Source organism: Trichomycterus rosablanca, chromosome 15, assembly GCF_030014385.1.
Source record: "Trichomycterus rosablanca isolate fTriRos1 chromosome 15, fTriRos1.hap1, whole genome shotgun sequence".
Classification (NCBI taxonomy): Eukaryota; Metazoa; Chordata; class Actinopteri; order Siluriformes; family Trichomycteridae; genus Trichomycterus; species Trichomycterus rosablanca.
Genome location: NC_086002.1, coordinates 20,874,819 through 20,900,553, shown reverse-complemented (window position 1 = coordinate 20,900,553; position 25,735 = coordinate 20,874,819). Strand labels below are relative to the sequence as shown.

The following is a 25,735-nucleotide window of genomic DNA, read 5'->3' as shown; positions in this document are numbered from 1 at the left end:
GCACAGAATCCACGTTGCTTGAGGTCCAGTGTAAAGTTTCCACAGTCAGTGATGGTTTGGAGTGCCATGTCATCTGCTGGTGTTGGTCCACTGTGTTTTCTGAGGTCCAAGGTCAACGCAGCCGTCTACCAGGAAGTTTTAGAGCACTTCATGCTTCCTGCTGCTGACCAACTTTATGGAGATGCAGATTTAATTTTCCAACAGGACTTGGCACCTGCACACAGTGCCAAAGCTACCAGTACCTGGTTTAAGGACCATGGTATCCCTGTTCTTAACTGGCCAGCAAACTCGCCTGACCTTAACCCCATAGAAAATCTATGGGGTATTGTGAAGAGGAAGATGCGATACGCCAGACCCAACAATTCAGAAGAGCTGAAGGCCACTATCAGAGCAACCTGGGCTCTCATAACACCTGAGCAGTGCCACAGACTGATCGACTCCATGCCACGCCGCATTGCTGCAGTAATCCAGGCAAAAGGAGCCCCAACTAAGTATTGAGTGCTGTACATGCTCATACTTTTCATCTTCATACTTTTCAATTGGCCAACATTTCTAAAACTCCTTTTTTTGTATTGGTCTTAAGTAATATTCTAATGTTCTGAGATACTGAATTTGGGGTTTTCATTAGTTGTCAGTTATAATCATCAACATTAAAAGAAATAAACATTTGAAATATATCAGCCTGTGTGTAATGAATGAATATAATATACAAGTTTCACTTTTTGAATGGAATTACTGAAATAAATCAACTTTTTCATGATATTCTAATTTTATGACCGACACCTGTACACCCTGGATTAAGCTATCATCACCCACGTCTCATCAGCTAGGGGGCCCCTTCAGCTCTGGCAGGAGATCAACTTAACCCAGAAATGCCGGGCGATGTGCGCTGTTTCACAGCTGAGCTCCTGTCAGTGCCAGCAACTTTTCCCCTTTTATATTGTGATTCAGGCGTGGTTAACTAGAACCTTTGCATACAAATGGGGGTGAAGTGGCCAGTCTCTCCCCCTTTCTGAGTGTTGTGCCAAGTTTCATCAAGGTTGAGTGAGGTAAGGGTTTGTGCATTTTAGCTTTTCAGTTTAGAAAACAAGAGGAATGCAAGAGTCAGGGTTGCAACGAAGACCAAAACACACCATATTAAGGTTGATCCATTCCAGATCTCAATAAGGCTGTGTTCTTTGCATACTGCCCTGTAGGAAGATTGCTTAGTCTGGGCTGTAACCGAGACCAAAACACATTACTAGCTGCGTCATTTGCATACCACCTAGCATCCAGGGCCATAGGGGCCTCATGCCTTCGTACTGTAAGACTTACAGTGGTGCTTGAAACTTTGTGAACCCTTTAGAATTTTCTATATTTTTGCATAAATATGACCTAAAACATCATCAGATTTTCACACAAGTCCTAAAAGTAGATAAAGAGAACCCAGTTAAACAAATGAGACAAATTATATTATACTTGGTAATTTATTTATTGAGGAAAATAATCCAATATTACATATTTGTGAGTGGCAAAAGTATGTGAACCTCTAGGATTAGCATTTGAAGGTGAAATTAGAGTCGGGTGTTTTCAATCAATGGGATGACAATCAGGTGTGAGTGGGCACCCTGTTTTATTTAAAGAACAGGGATCTATCAAAGTCTGCTCTTCACAACACATGTTTCATGGCACGCACAAAGGAGATTTCTGAGGACCTCAGAAAAAGAGTTGTTGATGCTCATCAGGCTGGAAAAGGTTACAAAACTATCTCTAAAGAGTTTGGACTCCACCAATCCACAGTCAGACAGATTGTGTACAAATGGAGGAAATTCAAGACCATTGTTCCCCTCCCCAGGAGTGGTCGACCAACAAAGATCACTACAAGAGCAAGGCGTGTAATAGTCAGTGAGGTCACAAAGGACCCCAGGGTAACTTCTAAGCAACTGAAGGCCTCTCTCACATTGGCTAATGTTAATGTTCATGAGTCCACCATCAGGAGAACACTGAACAACAATGGTGTGCATGGCAGGGTTGCAAGGAGAAAGCCACTGCTCTCCAAAAAGAACATTGCTGCTCGTCTGCAGTTTGCTACAGATCACGTGGACAAGCCAGAAGGCTACTGGAAGAATGTTTTGTGGACGGATGAGACCAAAATAGAACTTTTTGGTTTAAATGAAAAGCGTTATGTTTGGAGAAAGGAAAGCACTGCATTCCAGCATAAGAACCGTATCCCATCTGTGAAACATGGTGGTGGTAGTATCATGGTTTAGGACATCTGTCCATGAACTGAATCTCAAGAGAAGGTGGGTCATGCAGCAAGACAACGACCCTAAGCACACAAGTCGTTCTACAAAGAATGGTTAAAGAAGAATAAAGTTAATGTTTTGGAATGGCCAAGTCAAAGTCCTGACCTTAATCCAATCAAAATGTTGTGGAAGGACCTGAAGCGAGCAATTAATGTGAGGAAACCCACCAACATCCCAGAGTTGAAGCTGTTCTGTACGGAGGAATGGGTTAAAATTCTGATTCTGACTGACCAACAGTTACCGGAAACGTTTAGTTGCAGTTATTGCTGCAAAGGGGAGGATCACACCAGATACTGAAAGAAAGGGTTAACATACTTTTGCCACTTTCCTCAATAAATAAATGACCAAGTATAATATTTTTGTCTCTTTTGTTTGACTGGGTTCTCTTTATCTACTGTTAGGACTTGTGTGAGAATCTGATGATGTTTTAGATCATATTTATGCAGAAATATAGAAAATTCACAAACTTTCAAGCACCACTGTGTTAGGGTGCCTGTGACGTCTGGTGAACACACCATCAGTTCCCAGCGTCACAGGCGTTACAGAACAACAAAGAGCTTGGCCTTAAATAGTAGGCCAGCTTGTTAGGGGCAAACAACCTGCACCTGCGATCTCCCTATTTAAGGGGGCATTGCCAGTCTGCAGGAGTCGCACCTTTTCCTTTGTTTGGCTATAGGACATAGCCGGTCTTTTCTGTAGGGACAGCCTGGTTCCCCCTGGTGCTTTTTAGGGTGTTGGGATGTGTAGGTCGCAAGGCCGAGGTTAATCAGGGTTTTGGTTCTCTTGGTCAGGGATAGCCAGTGCGATTACGTGCGCCCCCGTGCTGCTGTTTATTTTGGCGTTCAAAGCCAGCCTCACCGTTTGCAATGTCAGCGGTGGGCTAAAGGCTAGGCTAACTGCCTTTCTGCAGCACCTTATAAGCCAGAGTCTATCAGCAGATTCGTCTGGGCCGTATTGGCTGAGCGGGTTAAGCCTCTGTGCTTACGTTCCCCTCAGCATCGGTTCGAATCAGCTCTTTGGCTTTGATACCCTTTATTCCGGTTCCTTCCCAGTTCTCTGTTAACTGGTGACTTGGCCGAATCGGCTTTTATCATAAGCCGTTTTTTGGATTTCTTAGTTTTCATTTTTTCCGTATTAATAATCAGCGAGCTATTCCCACGGCGCTCTTTATAAGCACTCGGGCTCCCTTCACTCTGTAGCGCATTGAGATACGCGAACGCCTCGTGTCTGGATGACCCAAGTTCGCGCCTCACGCTCGTTTTTCTCTTGTATTTGTTTTTCTCTTTTTCAGTTGCCTGCGGAGTCAGCGGCTTCGTCGGGGTTCTTTCAAATTGTTTTTTGTTACTGCTTTTTTTTTTTTTTTCTATTTTGTCTTTTGTTTATTGTTCATTATTATTATCAATAAAAATATTATTCTCTGCATCTTTGGGTCCAACGCCTTCTCATTATAACACACTGTACATTACATTAAAAATACCTTCTCCAGGTTTTGTACATATCTTTACACTCGGTCTCTTGGCCATACATAAGTATTCCATACAAGTAAGACAATAGAAACCCTCAATAGAACTATTATAGGATGAGTAATTAGGTGACCACCCATTGAAAATATCCCACCATGAATATGTAGCTGAGTGTTTAATTAGACGACCTAAATGTATTAATTGTTGTTGTGTCACAATATTTTGTACCACATGTTGCTGTAATGATGTGTTTATTTCTTTTGCAAATATTGATGCAGGATTAATGATTCATTCAATTTCTTTTGGATTTGTTCTAAGCTTATGTTCACTCGGCTGTGTAGAATCTCCCATTGGAAAGATTTCAATACATCAACCTTTGAATGATTAGACAACAGATAAGTTTGATTATTCCATTGCCAAATATAAAAATTATGCAAACAACCAACAAAAGGGGTGTAAGGCAATTGAGGATTTGGTCGCATGGTAGCCACACAAAAACAATGTGGACCTACCTCAGGGAAACATGAATAAGGTGGGATGGGAGGATTTCCCAATCACAAATTCGTATGTTTTATCAATTGTATCAAACATGGGTTTACCTTGTATTCTTAACCTAAAGATTTGAGGTGGTAATTCTACCAATAAAGTTAAGTTATGAAATTGACAAAAAGTTTGACAAACAGTTTGTTGTTCAGTTACATTAAACATAGAGTTTACATTGTGTTTTATCACAAATAATATGTTGTCCCCTAACCGAAACCCAATAGACAGTAGAAATACTCCAAAATGCCCTGCACCCACTTATACTATTCCCTGTAAGCAATTGTTGTACCCGATCTCTTTGCTGTATAGCATATATGGTGTTTAAAGTACATTCTGTCCAATTTAACCAATGTGTAATATTAGATATAACCTCAGTTTGGTTAATAGCATCTATGATTGCTTTAGAAGCCATCTTTGCCCATTCATATTGTTGTGTCATGCGCTTTACCCCAGAGGGTAACCATTGAGCAACTTTATCTATGGAAAGGTGTGTTGCTCATCCTGTAGCATTTAGTTTATGGGCAGTAACTTGCCCATCCACAGTGCTCATAAGTCCAAGTCCAGTTCCTGCCCCTGCAAGGAGGGTGTCATACCATGCCCTTCGCCTTTGTTTGCAAGCAGGAAGAGATGGAAAGTTTATGATAAAGTGTACATCAGTCTGCTGTGTAGTTCTTGCCACACGTTGACAAGTGTGTGGAACTTGAATGATGTGGGATTGTTTATAATGTGGGTATGCTGGTACTACCCAAATTTGTTTCCACCATGATGATGTCTGTGCTGTTCCATGAGTTATCTGTTGTTGAGATACTCACATTTGTAGAGAATTCTATAGTACATGTATCATTACATGTCACCCATAGTCGTGTACGCGGGGATGACCTAATACCATATAGAGAGCCATTGCGTTCCAAAGTGATGATTGCTCATCGATTGATCGTACAGAGGTCACCTCCTGAACATGTTAGGTTGTCTTGTTGTCTGATCAGTGTTGAGTTTTTTCATTGCCACCTTGCGGTGTTAATCTTCCACAGTCTGGATCCTGGAGTCCAGGACACCACACTAGCCACCAGGCACGTGCTGATTATCCACCACCACTTCATTGCGTCCATTATTCAGGTTCCTGCACACAAAAACACACTAACACTTCCACATGCACACTAACATTTTATTCTCATAGATAACATTGTTTTGCAGGGACATTCCAACAATTTTGTCCCGGGTCCATCACCACCACCATCTGATCTTACTGCAATCACGTCAGCAGGTTTGGGTGGGCCGTCTGGTTGCTGCACCCATACCTTAGCACCACTCATGTCAGTGGACCCAAAGCCACCAGTAGGTCTTTGAGTTTGGTGGGTTGGGGTTGTACTGGTTTAATTAGTAACTGTGCAACCTGATTCCCAGCTGCAATACTAATGGGTACCTCTGAGGTACAGGGGTTGGACAAAATAACTGAAACACCTGGTTTTAGACCACAATAATTTATTAGTATGGTGTAGGGCCTCCTTTTGCGGCCAATACAGCGTCAATTCGTCTTGGAAATGACATATACAAGTCCTGCACAGTGGTCAGAGGGATTTTAAGCCATTCTTCTTGCAGGATAGTGGCCAGGTCACTACGTGATGCTGGTGGAGGAAAACGTTTCCTGACTCGCTTCTCCAAAACACCCCAAAGTGGCTCAATAATATTTAGATCTGGTGACTGTGCAGGCCATGGGAGATGTTCAACTTCACTTTCATGTTCATCAAACCAATCTTTCACCAGTCTTGCTGTGCGTATTGGTGCATTGTCATCCTGATACACGGCACCGCCATTGGATGCACATGGTCCTCCAGAATGGTTCGGTAGTCCTTGGCAGTGACGCACCCATCTAGCACAAGTATTGGGCCAAGGGAATGCCATGATATGGCAGCCCAAACCATCACTGATCCACCCCCATGCTTCACTCTGGGCATGCAACAGTCTGGGTGGTACGCTTCTTTGGGGCTTCTCCACACCGTAACTCTCCCGGATGTGGGGAAAACAGTAAAGGTGGACTCATCAGAGAACAATACATGTTTCACATTGTCCACAGCCCAAGATTTGCGCTCCTTGCACCATTGAAACCGACGTTTGGCATTGGCACGAGTGACCAAAGGTTTGGCTATAGCAGCCCGGCCGTGTATATTGACCCTGTGGAGCTCCCGACGGACAGTTCTGGTGGAAACAGGAGAGTTGAGGTGCACATTTAATTCTGCCGTGATTTGGGCAGCCGTGGTTTTATGTTTTTTGGATACAATCCGGGTTAGCACCCGAACATCCCTTTCAGACAGCTTCCTCTTGCGTCCACAGTTAATCCTGTTGGATGTGGTTTGTCCTTCTTGGTGGTATGCTGACATTACCCTGGATACCGTGGCTCTTGATACATCACAAAGACTTGCTGTCTTGGTCACAGATGCGCCAGCGAGACGTGCACCAACAATTTGTCCTCTTTTGAACTCTGGTATGTCACCCATAATGTTGTGTGCATTGCAATATTTTGAGCAAAACTGTGCTCTTACCCTGCTAATTGAACCTTCACACTCTGCTCTTACTGGTGCAATGTGCAATTAATGAAGATTGGCCACCAGACTGGTCCAATTTAGCCATGAAACCTCCCACACTAAAATGACAGGTGTTTCAGTTATTTTGTCCAACCCCTGTATTTAACAATACCATTTGGAGTATACCTTGATAATCAGGGTCTATAACTCCAGCCAGTACTACAATCCCCTTCAAGGCTAAACCAGAACAAGTACAAACATGCCTATAATGGGGAAACCCCCCCCCCCCCCCCCCCCCACTGACTGGTGAGGCTGTCAGTCTTAATAATGGTGTCTGTTGTGGTGCAATGGGTAGGTTATTCAGGTTTGTAAGGGCTTGAGAGAGGACCCTTCGAGAGTGTCGTCTTTGCCCAATTTCCACAACTACTGTTTCAACAACCCATTTATATGTCTATCAACCCTGCAGCTTCATGGTAATAAGGAATATGAAACACCCATTCAATGTTGTTCCCTAATGCATATTCCTTTACAGCCTTTCCTATAAAGTGTGATCCATTGTCATTTTGAATTTGTAGTGGAGTACCATAGTACTGTTTTAATCACATTTTGTTGTGTAGCTTTCTTACATGAAAAAACCACCATTACCCCTGAATGTGTCAACTACTGTACACACATATTTGCAACCTTTTGATTCAGGCATAGGACCTATATAGTCTATTTGCCATATTTGACCTGGTTCTTTTCTTTGGTAAAGTTGACCTTGGACCATCTGGTGGTGTTGGCATGTGTCACTGTGCTAGCTTCATCCACAGTAATACTTATGTGTAATGTGTATTGTACTTATGTGCACTTATGTGTATTGTGATCAGATGAATCAGCATTTCAGGTCTTTTATGGAAAAAATGGACGCGGTGTGCCAAAGACCAAAGACGAAAAGGATCCAGATTGTTATCAGCAACAAACCCAAACTTTTCCATACTGTCCAAACTTTTTCAGATTTGGGGTTGTCTAAGAGCTGATATTTTCAGGTCCAAAAGCATTTTCAGAAATGATAGAAAAGATATAAAATTTATTATTGAGCTCTTATAGTCACTTTATTATTTTACTGTAACTAAACACTTTCTATAATTTGATCTAAATCTATTCTGTTAGTGTTAAGGAATCAAAGTTCCACTTTTATCAGCCACATTCAGGTCTAGTCAGAACTTTTACTAGGTAACATCAAAACCTTTACTCAGTTTCTTTGGTAAGGTGCTACTGTGTTGTTTTTATTTGTGTAACTGTAGTAAGTGGGTAAATCTAACAAGTATATAGACATGCACCTTTTTACACCTTCTTTTGCTGTTATTTCATCTGTCACTAAGCTTTTGTGTACACTGTTGTGTACGTGTCAGCAGGCTGGTCAGGGTAAAATGTTCCAAAGTTCCTCTCGTATGAAATCTCTTACTGTGTTTTAGTAAAGACTCTGGGTGTGTTCGAAAAGCTAGGAAGCTCTCTACATAGGCAGCATTTTACGTTATCCTGTGTGCGCTCCCGAGAATGAGGCTGTTCGAAATCCTAGATGCCTTAATATCCTCACAAGTTAGACATCTTAATATTTCAATGTTATTTTGGCTCAAGAACGAGTGAGCATCCGTCGCTGCCTTAGTGATCAAGGCAATCCCAGAGTTCATTGCGGGTCGGGTGCTCTTCTCTCACAGAAAATAAACATGGCTGACGGTGCGGACAAACGAATGGAGTTATTTTCAAACGTAAATAAAATATTACTGATTTTTAACTTGTATAAACTTGTACTGAGTGTTTGTATTTGCAAGTTCGGGCTTGTCAGGAAATTTAACCGCTATCGGTACATGAAGGGAGATGTTTTATTGACATGTTAGCATGCTGTGCTACCTCAATCCATTGGTTTTAATGGCAAAATGCTAAACGCGAAACATGATGGAATCGCTGTCTAAGTAGTGCGTTCAAATAATCTGCCATATAAGTCATTGACTTATTAGAATCCTCTCTACTGAGGCAGCTGCCTAGGTAGACAGCAAGGCAGCTCCCTAGGTTTTTGAACACACCCTCTGACTCATTTTTAGTTGGTGGCATGGTGTCCAAGGAGAAACTTATAGGGGCTGTATAGGTCCAGTTTCTGATGACTTTAATTTGTTGGCTTTGATTCCTCCTACCAGCTGGGATTTAAAAAAGAATGGCAACACACAAGATTTATTTTTATAAAATATCAAAATTTAATTACAAGAACAAAGTGTGTAAATGAAGTGAAAAGTAGGTGGTGGTGACAAGTCAAATAAAAACGTTGGTTACAACAGACAGAAACATGGCAGGTAAACAAGTGGGTTTCCAGAATTATGTGAGGGGTGAAACTTTCATGGCTCTGTGCAGTATTAAATGTTCTCATTGCAGACTAAGCACACAATAACAAACATGGCCAATAAAAATTAGTTCTACAGGCTTCAAGATCTTTAATGAATTACTAAAAGGGTTCACTTTCATTTTATTAAATAAATGCAGAAAACAGGAAACATTCTCATGTAAGCAGTAAAACAAATGATTAAATACTTGTCAGGTTAAAGTGTGATTAAAAGCGTCAACAAAATAAGTATTTAAACTAATAATAATGCTTCTGTGTTAATGACATATTTGTAATATTTAATCATTCAATCATGTATTTATCAGTGTTGTTCACTTCCTGTTTTAGCTCCCAGTGAAGCACCTCAATTAATTTCCGTCATAAATCCCAGTTACCACCTACATAATCCCATTATTACTGATGCCACATTCATAATAACTCCTGCTACTGGCATAATCACAGCTAGAGCTAGACCACCAGATGTAATGTAAAAGACTGACTTGTTTTTCTTCCAGAATTCCTCCCACGTTAAGTACTGTGCATCCGTATACATCTCATTAGTGTAGCATCCTCTATTCTGCTGCACCATGCTGTCTATCTTCTGCAGAAGTTCAGTGACCTGCTGTCTGTTCTGTGGTTCTGCATTATTATTAAAGATGTGAAATCTTCCTCCACACTGATCTAAAACCCTTCTGAGATGTTCATTTGTGCTTCTGTTTATTTCTTCCTCTCTGACACCCTCAGCATGAGTAAACAAAATGATCACGTGATTTGTAACCTGCTCACCAAAAACCTTCTGTAATCTCTTAATCATTTCTTCTTCATATTCTGTGAAATAATCAAACTTAAAAACCAGAATGAAAGCATGAACTCCTGGTTTTGACTCATAAACACTCCTGCACAACTCCCTCGCTAACTGATTTTGTGGCAATGTTGTGTCAAATAATCCTGGTGTATCAACCACACGTATGAGTTTTCCTTCTATCTCTGCTTCTTCACGTTGAGTGTGTTTTGTTACAGAATCTAAAGATCGTTTTGATCTAAATACATCATTTTCCAGGATGGTGTTTCCTGTTGCACTCTTCCCTACACCAGTCTTCCCCAGCAGCACAATGCTCCATTCTTCCTGGTCCATTACAGCAGATCTGATCTCTGGATCTTTTACTGGATCCTGTTAGTACTAGACAAAAAATAAATCCCAATATTAACACTAAGCCTAGTTTCGGCTCTTTGGATATTTAGCGGTGAATAAAAATCCTCAAATAACAGCTTAACTATTTACATTTCTGCGCTGACAAATTGCAATAGGAAATAGTTACCCTCCCAAATTACAAAATAATTTATAACTCTGAACATTTCTGCAAAGCTCAAATGAAGACTTAAAAATTAAATATATTATGAAGAATTTTAGAGCAGCAGAAGATTTTATTAATGCTGCCATGTTGTACATGACCAAAAGAAAAGAACTGCATAACTGCATTAATTAGGTTAGTTAATGATTTATTATTGTCCTCTGATAATGGATGTGTCTATTAGATCTTAGTGTAATACTGCATTTCAAGAAACACAAATTAGGGGATTATAAATTCATTAATTATTCATTAATTAGTCATTTTCTTATCTGCTTATCCAATTAGTGCCCCCTGGGGTTGGTGATGGTGCCTATTCCAGTTTTTCAAGGGGTGCAAGGCACACAGTAACACCCTGGATGGGGCACCAGTCCGTCATAGGGCAGATACACACAAATACATTCACCTATAGGGCAATTTAGTATCTCCAATTAATCTGACTGCATGTTTTTAGACTGTGGGAAGAAAATTGGAGCTCCCGGAGAAAACCCACACACAGGGAGAACATGCAAACTCTGCCATGATAAGAATCTGCCATGTCTGCACTCATAGTTTCACCAACAAAATTAAATTTACCACTTACTTTTTTCCTTTCTTGTAAGTACTTTTTTACTATTGTAAGTACATTTTACTGTAAGTACGTTTTACTATTATTATTGTTATACATTGTATTTTTTATTGTCTATTTTTTGTACTGAGTGCTTTACTGTCCCTTCATTGCTGCAACAATGTGAATTTACCCACTGTGGGACTAATAAAGGATTATCTTATCTTATCCAAATTACCCTCTAGGCCACCTAAGAACTATTAGGATGCCTGCGGTAGCTGGTGAACTTACCCTGGGTTCCCGGCAAAGCAGGCGTTACAGAGCTCAGCAAACAAAGGCCTCAAATAGGCCTTCCAATTAGGGCTGATTGCCTGCATCTCTGAGCTGACTTATTTAAGCCAGCTCTGCACAGCAGCGGGCGTCGCACCTTTTGTTGTCTTTGCTCCTTAATGGCAACTTGTCCACACTCCTTTGTAGGGCCAGACGGTTACCCCAGGTGGCACTAGGTCGCAAGGGTGTGTAGGCTGCAAGGCCGAGGTAAATAGCCTTTTGCTTTTTTCCTTTTAGGTTAGTGTGGTGCGACGCCGTACAGCCCTCGCGCTGTTTTTGTTTTCCTCGATAGCATTAGCGCTAGCAGCACCATTAGCACAGCTGGTTGAGTGTTTGGTTTGTACGCCAGCATCCCCGGTTCAAGTCTGCGTAAGTGACATTGCCTGCTTTCACTTTTCTCTTTTTGTATTTTTCAGATCAGCGCTCTTCGGCTGCTGCGAGACCCCGAGGCTGCTGCTGATTTTGTTCCCGTCCTTGCCCTCAGCAATGTCGGGGCTTTCCCTACGGGAGGTTTTTAATTCCCGGGGCGTTTTCCATAGCGGCGCTTATTAGTGCCTTATTTAGTTTGCTCTTTAGCGCCGAAATAGCGCAGTGGTTAACGTGGTCGGCTCGTGCCCAGTTGACTGAGGTTCGTGACTCGCCTTAGACATTTTTTCCTTTTTCTTATTTTTTCACTTTTTTGCCTGCGGCGCCCTGCGGCATCAATCAGGGTTTTCCCGATTTGTTTTTGGTTCTCCTTTTGTGTCTTTTGTTATTTGTTATTTGCTTTGAGTCCCGTCTTTCCACGTAACAAGAACTATTAACATTTCTGTTGAGTCTGGTGTTTTCTTCTTGTAAATTTAGGAAGTTTAACCTTGCCACTGCTGCCCTAGACTTTAGGGGTCATTAGGGAGGTTTATGATGGTGGGTTTATTCTGTAAAACCTTTTTTGGTCATGTTACCAAATTGAACAGCAGTTATTGTTGAGTGTTTGGCACAACATCATGCAGGAGTAAATAAATATATTTACAGAACACATTTTTTTGTGTTGTAAGGAACTGTAATTTATTAAGATTTCTGTTTATACTTACTTGATATTTTAAAGTTCTCCTGTCAACAAGATCTGGTGATGTATCTGTTCTGAAAGATCAGCAGGACGTCCTGTAATGAGATAATGCAGTTTGTTGTAATGCTGTATGAATCTTTTGATGTGGTTAATATCATAGTTTAGCTCTTCATATAAATTTAATATTACACTTTATACTTTATATAAACTTCTCAGGAACTCATTTTGTTTTGTTTATTCAACTAACAACATCATACACACAGGTGGAGTCTGGAGTATACACACAGAGAAAAAAGTTTATTGTCATTTCAGTTCTATAAAAGTACTGTACATAGAGAAACTAAACAACGTTCCTCCAGAGCCAGAGTGCAAACACTACAATATCTTCAGTGCAGACAAATACTGTGCACCTCCTCTCTGTATGCTGACTCTTCATTCTGATGAGACCCACTATCAAACTTATCAAGATGTTTTTGAGTGATGAGCAAACAGCAGTGTTGGGGCACCACTAATCCAGTTGGGGCACCACTAACCCAGTGATAGAACTGGAGATGATATTCCCAATCTGGACTGACTAATATCCCCCAGTCAGGAAGTCCAGGATCCAGGCCCAGATAATGCTAAGGAATGATGGTGTTGAATGCTAACCTGCAGTCTATGAACAGCATCCTAACATACATTTCTCTTGGTCCAGGTAAATGAGGGCCAGATAAAGTGTGATTGCAGTGGCATAATCTGTGTAGCAGTTGGAATAATATGCAAACTGCAGAATTAAGAAGAGGCAGCTGGGTTTTGATGTGCCCCATAATAACCCTCTAAATACACTTCATGCTGATGGGCACAAGTGTGACAGTGTGGTAATAACTGAGGCTGGTCTCTGATAACATTTTTGCACAGGGACAGTGGTGTTGGCCTTAAAGCTTGTTGGACAATCAACATGAAATATTGTAATAATCTTGTTTAACTGTGTCAAAAAGTAATTGTGAAGTCAGACACTAATGTTTGGTAAAAAAAAATGTGGCCTGTTAAAAAAAAAGTGTGTTCCAGTTTACTCTCTCCCCAAACAGTTGGCACAAAGTTGGAATCATAAATTTAATGGACTTACCACAATGAATGTGGACAGAGTTTATGAGCAGTCAAATAAGAGGAAGGGCAGGGGGCATGATGTGTTTGTTAATAACAGGTGGTGTAATCCTAGTCGCATTACTGTGTGGAAGGCTATGAAGATTTTATGTCACCACCAGTCTCAGATGTAAAAGATGAAATGGATATTTGTGAAGCGACTACTGCGAGTAATGACACCGATTATTTTGTAATGAGAGAAGAACTTATATTAGAGCAAAAGAAAGATGTTACTATAAATAATTGTTTTAAGTTGGTTGAGGCACCTGAATCTGTTAAATCTCATGGTCAGTATTATTTGTACAATGATGTGTTAATGAGACGGTGGTCTCCTGTTTGTATTTCAGATGACCCATCAGATGTGTGCCAGATTGTCGTGCCTCAGCCATTTAAGCTGCAAGTTCTCTCACTGGCTCATGATCATCCCTGCTCTGGACATTTAGGAATTCAGAAGACCTATCAGGAAATCCTCGGGTACTTTTTTCTGGCCATTTTTAAAATTGGACATACCCAGAGGTACTGTAGCTTGTGTCACTTGTGCTTGTGTCACTTGTGTGAACTTGTCGGTAAACCAAATCAGAAAGTTAAACCTGTACCACTTCACCCAATCCAAAATAGCTGTGAACAGTTTGAGCGAATACTAATAGATTGTGTAGGGCTGCTACCTAAAACACGCTACCCGGTTTCCTCGGCGTACCACCCTGAGTTGCAGGAAGGAGTTCCATTTTTATTATTTGCCATTTGCGACGCGGTACAAAAATCACTTGGTTTTAGTGCTTCAGATTTAGTTTTTGGTCATGTTGTTAGAGGTCCACTTCGTGCGCTCCAGGAACAGTGGTTGTCCCTGAGATCACAATCGAAGTCTAAGTCGGTGGTGGAGTATGTGCAGTCTCTTCATGAAAGAATGGAAACTGCACAAAAATTGGCCGCTCGTTCATTATCCTCGTCACAGGAGGAGATGAAAAGGGGGTTTGACCATAAGTCGGCGCCCCGTTCGTTTAAGGTTGGTGATTTGGTTTTAGCTCTGCTTCCTGTGCCCGGTGCATCCCTACATACACGTTTTTCTGGTCCCTTCATGGTTTTAGAAAAGTTAAATAATGAAAATGATTTAATTAGTACGCCCAACCGTATGTTGTGTGTGTGACATAAATTCATTAAAACTGTATCGTGCTCGTCCCTCCCAGATACTGTCAGAACCAGCAGTTGTCTCTGCTGTATCTAAACCAGTGCATTGCAAATATTTGCCTGAGTCCAATGGCCTTTCTTTAGGACGTTATGGTTTGCCCCGTGCTCGTCTGTTAAACTGTAGAAATTAGAAAGTTTAGATGCAAAATTGTCTTAGTAATTGGCTATGTGCAGCAAGAGTTAAAAGCTCTGATTGGCTCATTGTTGGAAATGTTCTCTGACACTATCGGGCGCACCTTAGTGTTATTTCATGACATTGATGTCGCTGACCACCCTCCAATAAAACAACATTCCTATAGAGTCAATACGACCAAACGCGACATTCTTAAGCAGTAATTAATTCAAAATGGTCTTGCCACTCCTAGCTTTAGCCCATGGTCATCACCATGTATCCTAGTACCTAAATCTGAGGGTACATTTCACTTTTGTGCTGATTTTAGGAAAGTCAACTCAGTAATGAAACCGGACTCCTATCCTTTACCCAGGATGAAGGATTGCGTGGACAGTGTTGGTTTGGCGAAATTCATGACCAAACTGGATCTGCTGAAAGGGTATTGACAACGTAGCCCTTACACAGCGGGCATCGAAAATTTCAGCATTTGTAACTCCTTATTCGTTTCTCCAATATTCAGTAATGCCATTCAGGTTAGGTAACACCCCCGCAACCTTTCAACGTTTAATGAACATGTTATTGTCTAATATTCCCCAGTGTGCAGTTTACTTGGACGACATAGTAGTTTATACCGAATCCTGGAAACAGCATATCTTGATTTTAAAAACTGTGTTTGCACGTTTAAAGGAAGCCAAATTAGTTTTAAATTTAGAGAAGTGTGAATTTGGTAAAGCGGTTGTGTCCTATCTGGGCAAGGTTGTTGGAAGTGGTCAGGTGAAGCCACTAGATGCCAAGGTCCAGGCGATTCAGAATTTTCCCGTGTCTACCACAAAATGAGAATTACAATGTTTCCCTGGTATGGCCGGCTAATAAGCAAATAATTTACTTGAAAGTGTAGTAGAGTAATGAAAACAAACAAACCCCACAATTAAGACATGCATGCCACTCATTCTGAGTAATCAAAGCATTGACTGAAAGGGGGTTGTTCAAATAATAGCAGTGAGGAGTTCAATTGGTAAAGTCATTAATTCTGCAGAAGAACGGGTGTCAATTTTGGCCCTTATTTAATGTAGGAGGGTGGCAAATGTTGCACAGGTTGGTCATAGATGGTAAAATGGGTTCCAGACATCGTTCTGATGAACAGCGTACTTTGATTAAAATGTTGATTGTAGAGGGAAAAAACATATAGAGAAGTGCAGCAAATTATAGGCTGCTTAGCTAAAATGATCTCATATATATGTACAGTGTATCACAAAAGTGAGTACACCCCTCACATTTCTGCAGATATTGAAGTATATCTTTTCATGGGACAACACTGACAAAATGACACTTTGACACAATGAAAAGTAGTCTGTGTGCAGCTTATATAACAGTGTAAATTTATTCTTCCCTCAAAATAACTCAATATACAGCCATTAATGTCTAAACCACCGGCAACAAAAGTGAGTACACCCCTTAGTGAAAGTTCCTGAAGTGTCAATATTTTGTGTGGCCACCATTATTTCCCAGAACTGCCTTAACTCTCCTGGGCATGGAGTTTACCAGAGCTTCACAGGTTGCCACTGGAATGCTTTTCCACTCCTCCATGACGACATCACGGAGCTGGCGGATATTCGAGACTTTGCGCTCGTCCACCTTCCGCTTGAGGATGCCCCAAAGATGTTCTATTGGGTTTAGGTCTGGAGACATGCTTGGCCAGTCCATCACCTTTACCCTCAGCCTCTTCAATAAAGCAGTGGTCGTCTTAGAGGTGTGTTTGGGGTCATTATCATGCTGGAACACTGCCCTGCGACCCAGTTTCCGGAGGGAGGGGATCATGATCTGCTTCAGTATTTCACAGTACATATTGGAGTTCATGTGTCCCTCAATGAAATGTAACTCCCCAACACCTGCTGCACTCATGCAGCCCCAGACCATGGCATTCCCACCACCATGCTTGACTTTAGGCATGACACACTTATCTTTGTACTCCTCACCTGATTGCCGCCACACATGCTTGAGACCATCTGAACCAAACAAATTAATCTTGGTCTCATCAGACCATAGGACATGGTTCCAGTACTCCATGTCCTTTGTTGACATGTCTTCAGCAAACTGTTTGCGGGCTTTCTTGTGTAGAGACTTCAGAAGAGGCTTCCTTCTGGGGTGACAGCCATGCAGACCAATTTGATGTAGTGTGCGGCGTATGGTCTGAGCACTGACAGGCTGACCCCCCACCTTTTCAATCTCTGCAGCAATGCTGACAGCACTCCTGCGCCTATCTTTCAAAGACAGCAGTTGGATATGACGCTGAGCACGTGCACTCAGCTTCTTTGGACGACCAACGCGAGGTCTGTTAGGAGTGGACTCTGCTCTTTTAAAACGCTGGATGATCTTGGCCACTGTGCTGCAGCTCAGTTTCAGGGTGTTGGCAATCTTCTTGTAGCCTTGGCCATCTTCATGTAGCGCAACAATTCGTCTTTTAAGATCCTCAGAGAGTTCTTTGCCATGAGGTGCCATGTTGGAACTTTCAGTGACCAGTATGAGAGAGTGTGAGAGCTGTACTACTACATTGAACACACCTGCTCCCTATGCACACCTGAGACCTAGTAACACTAACAAATCACATGACATTTTGGAGGGAAAATGACAAGCAGTGCTCAATTTGGACATTTAGGGGTGTAGTCTCTTAGGGGTGTACTCACTTTTGTTGCCGGTGGTTTAGACATTAATGGCTGTATATTGAGTTATTTTGAGGGAAGAATAAATTTACACTGTTATATAAGCTGCACACAGACTACTTTTCATTGTGTCAAAGTGTCATTTTGTCAGTGTTGTCCCATGAAAAGATATACTTAAATATCTGCAGAAATGTGAGGGGTGTACTCACTTTTGTGATACACTGTATATACAGGGGTTGGACAAAATAACTGAAACACCTGTCATTTTAGTGTGGGAGGTTTTATGGCTAAATTGGACCAGTCTGGTGGCCAATCTTCATTAATTGCACATTGCACCAGTAAGAGCAGAGTGTGAAGGTTCAATTAGCAGGGTAAGAGCACAGTTTTGCTCAAAATATTGCAATGCACACAACATTATGGGTGACATACCAGAGTTCAAAAGAGGACAAATTGTTGGTGCACATCTTGCTGGCGCATCTGTGACCAAGACAGCAAGTCTTTGTGATGTATCAAGAGCCACGGTATCCAGGGTAATGTCAGCATACCACCAAGAAGGACAAACCACATCCAACAGGATTAACTGTGGACGCAAGAGGAAGCTGTCTGAAAGGGATGTTCGCGTGCTAACCCGGATTGTATCCAAAAAACATAAAACCACGGCTGCCCAAATCACGGCAGAATTAAATGTGCACCTCAACTCTCCTGTTTCCACCAGAACTGTCCGTCGGGAGCTCCACAGGGTCGATATACACGGCCGGGCTGCTATAGCCAAACCTTTGGTCACTCGTGCCAATGCCAAACGTCGGTTTCAATGGTGCAAGGAGCGCAAATCTTGGGCTGTGAACAATGTGAAACATGTATTGTTCTCTGATGAGTCCACCTTTACTGTTTTCCCCACATCCGGGAGAGTTACGGTGTGGAGAAGCCCCAAAGAAGCGTACCACCCAGACTGTTGCATGCCCAGAGTGAAGCATGGGGGTGGATCAGTAATGGTTTGGGCTGCCATATCATGGCATTCCCTTGGCCCAATACTTGTGCTAGATGGGCGCGTCACTGCCAAGGACTACCGAACCATTCTGGAGGACCATGTGCATCCAATGGCGGTGCCGTGTATCAGGATGACAATGCACCTATACACACAGCAAGACTGGTGAAAGATTGGTTTGATGAACATGAAAGTGAAGTTGAACATCTCCCATGGCCTGCACAGTCACCAGATCTAAATATTATTGAGCCACTTTGGGGTGTTTTGGAGAAGCGAGTCAGGAAACGTTTTCCTCCACCAGCATCACGTAGTGACCTGGCCACTATCCTGCAAGAAGAATGGCTTAAAATCCCTCTGACCACTGTGCAGGACTTGTATATGTCATTTCCAAGACGAATTGACGCTGTATTGGCCGCAAAAGGAGGCCCTACACCATACTAATAAATTATTGTGGTCTAAAACCAGGTGTTTCAGTTATTTTGTCCAACCCCTGTATATGTATATATATATACAGTACAGGCCAAAAGTTTGGACACACTTTCTCATTCCTGTGGTTTTTCTAGATTTTTTTTTTAAATTTTCTACATTGTAGATTAATACTAAAGACATCCAAACTATGAAGGAACACATATGGAATTATGTAGTAAACAAAAAAGTGTTAAACAAACCAGAATATGTTTTATATTTTAGATTATTTAAAGTAGCCATCTTTTGCTTTAATGACAGATTTGCACACTCTTTGAAATTTTCTCAACCAGCTTTATTATTGGTTTTCAATGAATGTTTGTGCCTTGTCTAGAGTGAATTTCTGGAGTTTGTTGCTTTTTTAATGTGTTTGAGACCATCAGTTGTGTTGTGCAGAGGTAGAGTTGGTAAAATATAAAACATATTCTGGTTTGTTTAACACTTTTTGGTTCACTACATAATTCTTCATAGTTTAGATGTCTTCAGTATTAATCTACAATGTAGAAAATAAAAATAATCAAGAAAAAACATTGAAGAGAAGGTGTGTCCAAACTTTTGACTGGTGTGTCCAAACTTTTGGCCTGTACTGTATATATATATATATATATATATATATATATATATATATGTATATATATATATATATATATATACAGTACAGGCCAAAAGTTTGGACACACTTTCTCATTCCTGTGGTTTTTCTTAATTTTTTTTAAATTTTCTACATTGTAGATTAATACTAAAGACATCCAAACTATGAAGGAACACATATGGAATTATGTAGTAAACAGAAAAGTGTTAAACAAACCAGAATATGTTTTATATTTTAGATTCTTCAATGTAGAAAATAAAAATAATCAAGAAAAAACATTGAAGAGAAGGTGTGTCCAAACTTTTAGCTGGTGTGTCCAAACTTTTGGCCTGTACTGTATATATATATATATATATGTATATATATATATATGTATATATACAGTATATATATATATATATATATATATATATATATATATATATATATATATATATATATATGATTTTTTTCAGGTAAAACCCAGAAACGTTTGTTTACCCACATTAAAATGATTTAATATGAATTTATAGGAAGTAGTCTGGAAAGCTTTAAAGTAAATAAAAAGTTCATGTATTTTTATGTTTTTTATTTGTAGTTTGTGAGGAGAATATATCGCATTTTTTAAATCAGTTCATTAAGAACTTATAATAATTATGTGCAAGAAAGGCAGAAGGTCATGAATTGAACAGATAATTTATTTCATCTAGAATGTAAAACAAACAAGTGGTGGAGAAATTACCACAACTTACTAGTCCTGCCTGATAACTTTCATTCTAAAATACAAAACAAGAAAGAAAACTATTTACATACCAACCAAGTCACATGATTTTAGAGAACAGCAGCTCATGTTCCATCCAACCATTAACAACAGAGAGTCGTTTACCAGAGTAAACCAAGAAGCAGCAGGTAGAAAAACAACAGTAAAAAGCTTGAATGTCTGTCTCTATTTTAGGTAATATTTTACCGGCATATTTTTACTTACAGTTATATTTATATTTTCATAATATTAAATACTTACAGGAGTTCCTTATATGATGTTTTTAATACAACTTAATAAAAGAAATGTGTTTTATAAATTAATAATTTACTTCAAATGTCTATAAAGGTTTGTTTTTTATTTTTGTTTGAATGTTTTAAGATTACAATTTAACACTGTTAGTTTATTGAAGATATATTTGTGGATTTGCTTCATAATTAATATTGTGTGTTTATTACCACTACTGGATTAAATACTGCAACAAAATATTTTCTATATTTATTAACATGTATCATGTTTTGAAGTATTTTATTCTTTTGCACTGTGGTGGGTGTGAAACTGTTTAAATAACTCATTATTCAACTGTGTAAGTTTGTTCCACTGTTTATGTTTTACTCAGTGCTTTTACATGCACACTAATAATCAGATCATGAACAGATTATCTGCTTATTCTAGTAGTAACCAGCATGATCTAAATCTGATTGTTTTATAAATTATTTAGTGCAGGTAAAACCATCTTTTCAAATTCTTGGAAAAATAGAACAGTATAAAGTGTATAATAGGTTACTATAGTAAATTTAATTTAATTTTATTTACACCTTTTGTATAAAAGTATTACAGTATGTAGTAATTAATGTTTATAATTTTAGTACCTAAACTGTATACACCAGGTATATTTGGGAAATAAAGTTGAAATAAAGTGGAGAATCTAGCTCTTCTATTCACACTATTATATCTATATTTATCTCTAAATAAAGAGAACGTGTCTGGTCTATTAAATCTACATTTATGGTAATGTACATGCAAAATTGTGTATTAGGTCAGATAATTAATAATTAAATAATGAATCACATAAACAAGGAGATGTTTCCAGTTTAAATCTGTTCAGCTTATTGTAGTTCAGTACATAAATATTAAAGCATTAATAATAGTAATAATTATTAAAGGATAAACACCAGGTCTGAACAATAAAATGTATCTTATCTTTCAAGGCTAAAGTTTTGAGTTACACATTTATTAAAGGTAAATGTAAAATTTACTCACCTCTGGATGAGTTGTGTAGTTCAGCTTTCTGTTCCTTCTTATAAAAGCATCCTGAACTCCACCCACCACCTATCTCTGATCTACGGTCCCACGCCCCATGATGTAAAGCTGCTCTGGGTTTAAAATCAGGATTTGGAGGGACGATTGAGTGAGAAGACTGAAAAGAAGAGAAAACAGAAAAGAACACAAGGGTAATAACGTTTATATGTTATTGTAAATGTAAATACGTTTTAGACTGTGCCTGCTGTATCAAATAAGTTTCTTTTTAAATGTTACTATTGTTTTTAGTCTTTTATTTATTTGTCTTAAGTAATTTTAACTTTGTACTGATCAGAGTCGTGGTAGATCCAGCACCAATGACAAACAGCCAGGATCAAGACAGAAATCCAGACTGAACAGAGCAGCAATCCATCTCAGATCATCAGTTCATTTTCTTTATACAACAGGTAACTACAATCCTGCATTCTATAACATTTAAATCATGTTATATCTGATAACACTTCCCTCTAGAAATATGTACTGACAAACATGCAGCCAGTGAAAATCAAGCATTATAGCGCTTGATTTTGTAGTTCATTTATTTGCAGTTCATACACTTTAGGTAATTGAATTAAGTTTATTATTATAAAGACAAACTTATTTCTGGCTCTGTCGTTTTATTGCTGAGACAAAATCAGTAGTTATTAAGCAAATGTTTAATATTATTTAACATTAGATTATCTTTACTGCTTACATTAACCTTGTAGGAATTGGCTGGTTTAATAATTTCTGAACATTAAAGTTATTTAGAAAATTTACCAATTAAAAAGTATTAGAATTTAAAATCAATGTACCACATCTGACGTTGCATTGTTGTAGATTGATCAGAACCACATATAGCCCCAAACAAAATAAAAAAGTCATAAAAAAGACACACCTGTGTCACCCAAAAAAAAGGATTCGATTCAGAGAGTTTTTATCTGCATTGAGAACACAGCCAGATAGTCATTATTAAAGAAAGACTATTGGAGAAATAATTAAATCTCCCTCTAATCTACTGCATGGCTTTATCAGCACTAATTATTAAAGTGAAGCAATAATGTTGTCCTTAAATCCATGAAAGAGCATTAATTATTAAATTGCTATTATTATCAGCAAATACAATTTTAATGAAAAAAAATTAGGGCTGTCGTTAATTGCATTAATTAACGAGATTATCGCGATTAAAAAAAATTATCGAGATTAAAATTTTTAATCAAACTATTTTTATTGGGCTAATTGTGCCATGTAAATATGTGTCACTGTGGTAATTTGTGCTGCTTTAACACAGTAACATTGTGTTTATACTGTAGTGATAACACGGGCACAACAGGAGTCGTGATTTACAAATTACTCCAGCTGCTTCTGCTACATTTTGAGAAATATCAGCTATTTTAAATCAAAGCATGCTAAATCATCACTAGACAAAATTTTACATTTACATTTTCTGCATTTAGCAGACGCTCTTATCCAGAGTGCTTCCATAATAAACATTTCATTTCTCAAGTTTTAGTAAACAACAATTGAAGAACACAAATCTGCTGAAGCCTGTTAGAACCAGTGTTTTTTTTTTTTTTTTTTTTTTTTTTGGAAATGGAAAAAATTTTTAGTAAATAAGTACAAGTCAGCTTAAGTGCTTAGTAAAAAGGTGTTAAAGGTTTTTAATCATTTTTTTAAAGACAGCAAGAGACTCAGATGTTCGGACAGACAGAGGAAGTTTATTCCACCACTTGGGTGCTAGAACAGAGAAGAGCCTTGATGCTTGTCTTGCTTTAGTCCTGGGTGAAGGCTCAAGTCAATTTTGTTAGTAATTGACGTTATTAATTGACGCTTTAATATCATGAACTCAACCACTCACCTCACTGCCCCCCATTGGCTGCACTCGCCAGGTTATCATTAATATATTACAATATTCTCGTTAAGAAAAATTAAAATAACAAAAACTGTGCATTAAAATACCAGAGGCAGGAATTTGGACTTGAAGTGTAACTTCTGAGTGACTTTTAATGAATTCCGATTAGCTATCAGCATATACAATTTGTTGAGGTGGCCCAACATTTTTTTTTTGCTCTGGGGCCCATGAGCTCCTACCACTGGTGATGCATCTTATTATGAGCGCCTGTTTTCAGTAGCAGGCTTATGAACAGGTAAAGATCCTCACTTTTACCAGATCATGTGAACAGACTCATTTTAAATAACTGACTGAAAGATGGGAGCTGTTAACAACTCCATACAGGCATTGGCTGGCTTTCTAAAAATCATTTAGATTTAATCATTTTAATATCATTTTATGAATGTTTTTATTGGTAAACATGTTCTTGCAATATAAAAAATGCGCAGAACTGCTCAAATTCTGCTTAGTTATTAGTTTTAAATTAATTGCAATTAATTTGGTTTTTTAATCGCGATTAATCTCAATTAAAATATTTAATCGTGTGACAGCCCTAAAAAAATAGATCATCTTGAATTCTTACTGGTTGGTATTTTTGGAAGGTTTTTACAACATTTAATTTTTTATACTTTATTTACTTTATTTATGAAACGCTTCAATAATTGTTTGGGTTGTTTGGGTTTATTTATACGATTTACATTGTATATCTGATTCAGTACTAAATATTTTTTTTCTTTTTTTTTTAAATATTCTATTTTTTAATGTGTTAATACTAAGATTTTTCCCACTGGTACTAACAGGTGTCTGTAAGACAGTAAGAGATCCAGAGATTAGATCTGCTGAAATGAACCTGGAGGGATTGAGGATTGCACTGCTGGGGAAGACTGGTTCTGGGAAAAGTGCAACAGGAAACACCATCCTGGGAAGAAATGTATTTAGATCAGGACGGTCTGTAGATTCTGTAACAAAACAGACTCAACGTGTAGAAGCAGAGATAGGTGAAAAGTTGATATGTGTGGTTGATACACCAGGATTATTTGACACAAAAGTACCTCAAGATAAAGTAGCATTAGAGTTGGGCAGGAGTGTTTATCTCTCACAACCAGGAGTTCATGCTTTCATTCTGGTTTTCAAATATGATCGATTTACAGAACAGGAAGAGGAAATGATTAAGAAGACACAGAAGGTTTTTGGTAAGAATGTTATTAATCACATGATCATTTTGTTTACTCATGCTGAGGGTGTAAGAAAGGAAGAAATAGATGAGAGCCCAAATGAAGATCTTAGAAGGGTTTTAGATCTGTGTGGAGGAAGATTTCTAATCTTTAATAATGCAGAACCACAGAACAGACGGCAGGTCACTGAACTTCTACAGAAGATAGACAGGATGATGGTGCATAATGAAAGGCGATTCTACACTAATGAGTTGTATGAGGAAGCACAGCACTTGACCTGGGAGGAATTCTGGGAAAAACATAAATCAAAGTTGTACAATGCAGCTGGTATGTTAGCTGTAGTGAGGGCTGTGGCACCTTCAACAAGTATTGTGGGAATGGTTATAGGACTGGTGTCAGGGTGGGTAATGGGATTTTTTAGGCGGTAACTAGGATTTAAGTAGTTGTATGGTGGTTCATTAGTAGGATCAGAAGCAGTAAGTGTGTTAGGTGCAGCTGGAGCTGGTGGTGGGACATGGTTACAATTATTAATGATTGTTAAAGTAAAAGATTGTTATATTTACGCAGACTGAAACAGTAAATACAGTAATAATATTAATGTTTAATCGTGTAATTATATAATTTATAATTGTACATTTAGGGCATATAGAAGACACTTTTATCCAAAATGACGTACAACTGTGACTAAATACACCCAACTGGGGGTTATGGGTCATGCTCAGATGCAAAGGTGGCAATTTGGTGGTGGTGGGATTTAAACCAGTAACCTTCAGGTCAATAATCCAATACCCTAATAAGTGTATAATATATGAATTATTTACAGATTATTGTTTCTGACTGTTCTATGTGTTTCCTATTTTATACAGTTTCTTTTTGATGATACTTTATTTCATGTTGTGTAAGTTAAAATTTGAAAACAGTAATCATTATCTTGTGTATGTAAGGGTAAATAGGTTTTTATCAAAGGTGGAAAGTAACAAATTACATTTACTCGCGTTACTGTAATTGAGTAGTTTTTTTTGTGTACTTGTACTTTTTAAAGTAGATTTTACAACCTGTAATTTTACTTTTACTTAAGTAAAAAAAAC

The 25,735-nt window shown here is 38.9% G+C and overlaps 2 protein-coding genes across 2 annotated transcripts in view; both read right to left on the bottom strand.

The window, feature by feature from the left end:
- The window catches only part of LOC134328786 (uncharacterized), a 765,451-nt gene that overhangs the window by 714,965 nt on the left and 24,751 nt on the right, over positions 1-25,735 (bottom strand). The gene's annotated exons all lie outside the window — the stretch shown is intronic.
- LOC134329497 (GTPase IMAP family member 9-like) lies at positions 9,561-10,304 on the bottom strand. The gene has a single exon (XM_063010783.1). The coding sequence runs from the start codon at positions 10,302-10,304 to the stop codon at positions 9,561-9,563; it is 744 nt and encodes a 247-aa protein (XP_062866853.1).

Excerpts from the sequence above, each read along its gene's own strand:
- LOC134329497 (XM_063010783.1), bottom strand. The coding sequence starts at position 10,304 with ATGGACCAGGAAGAATGGAGCATTGTGCTGCTGGGGAAGACTGGTGTA.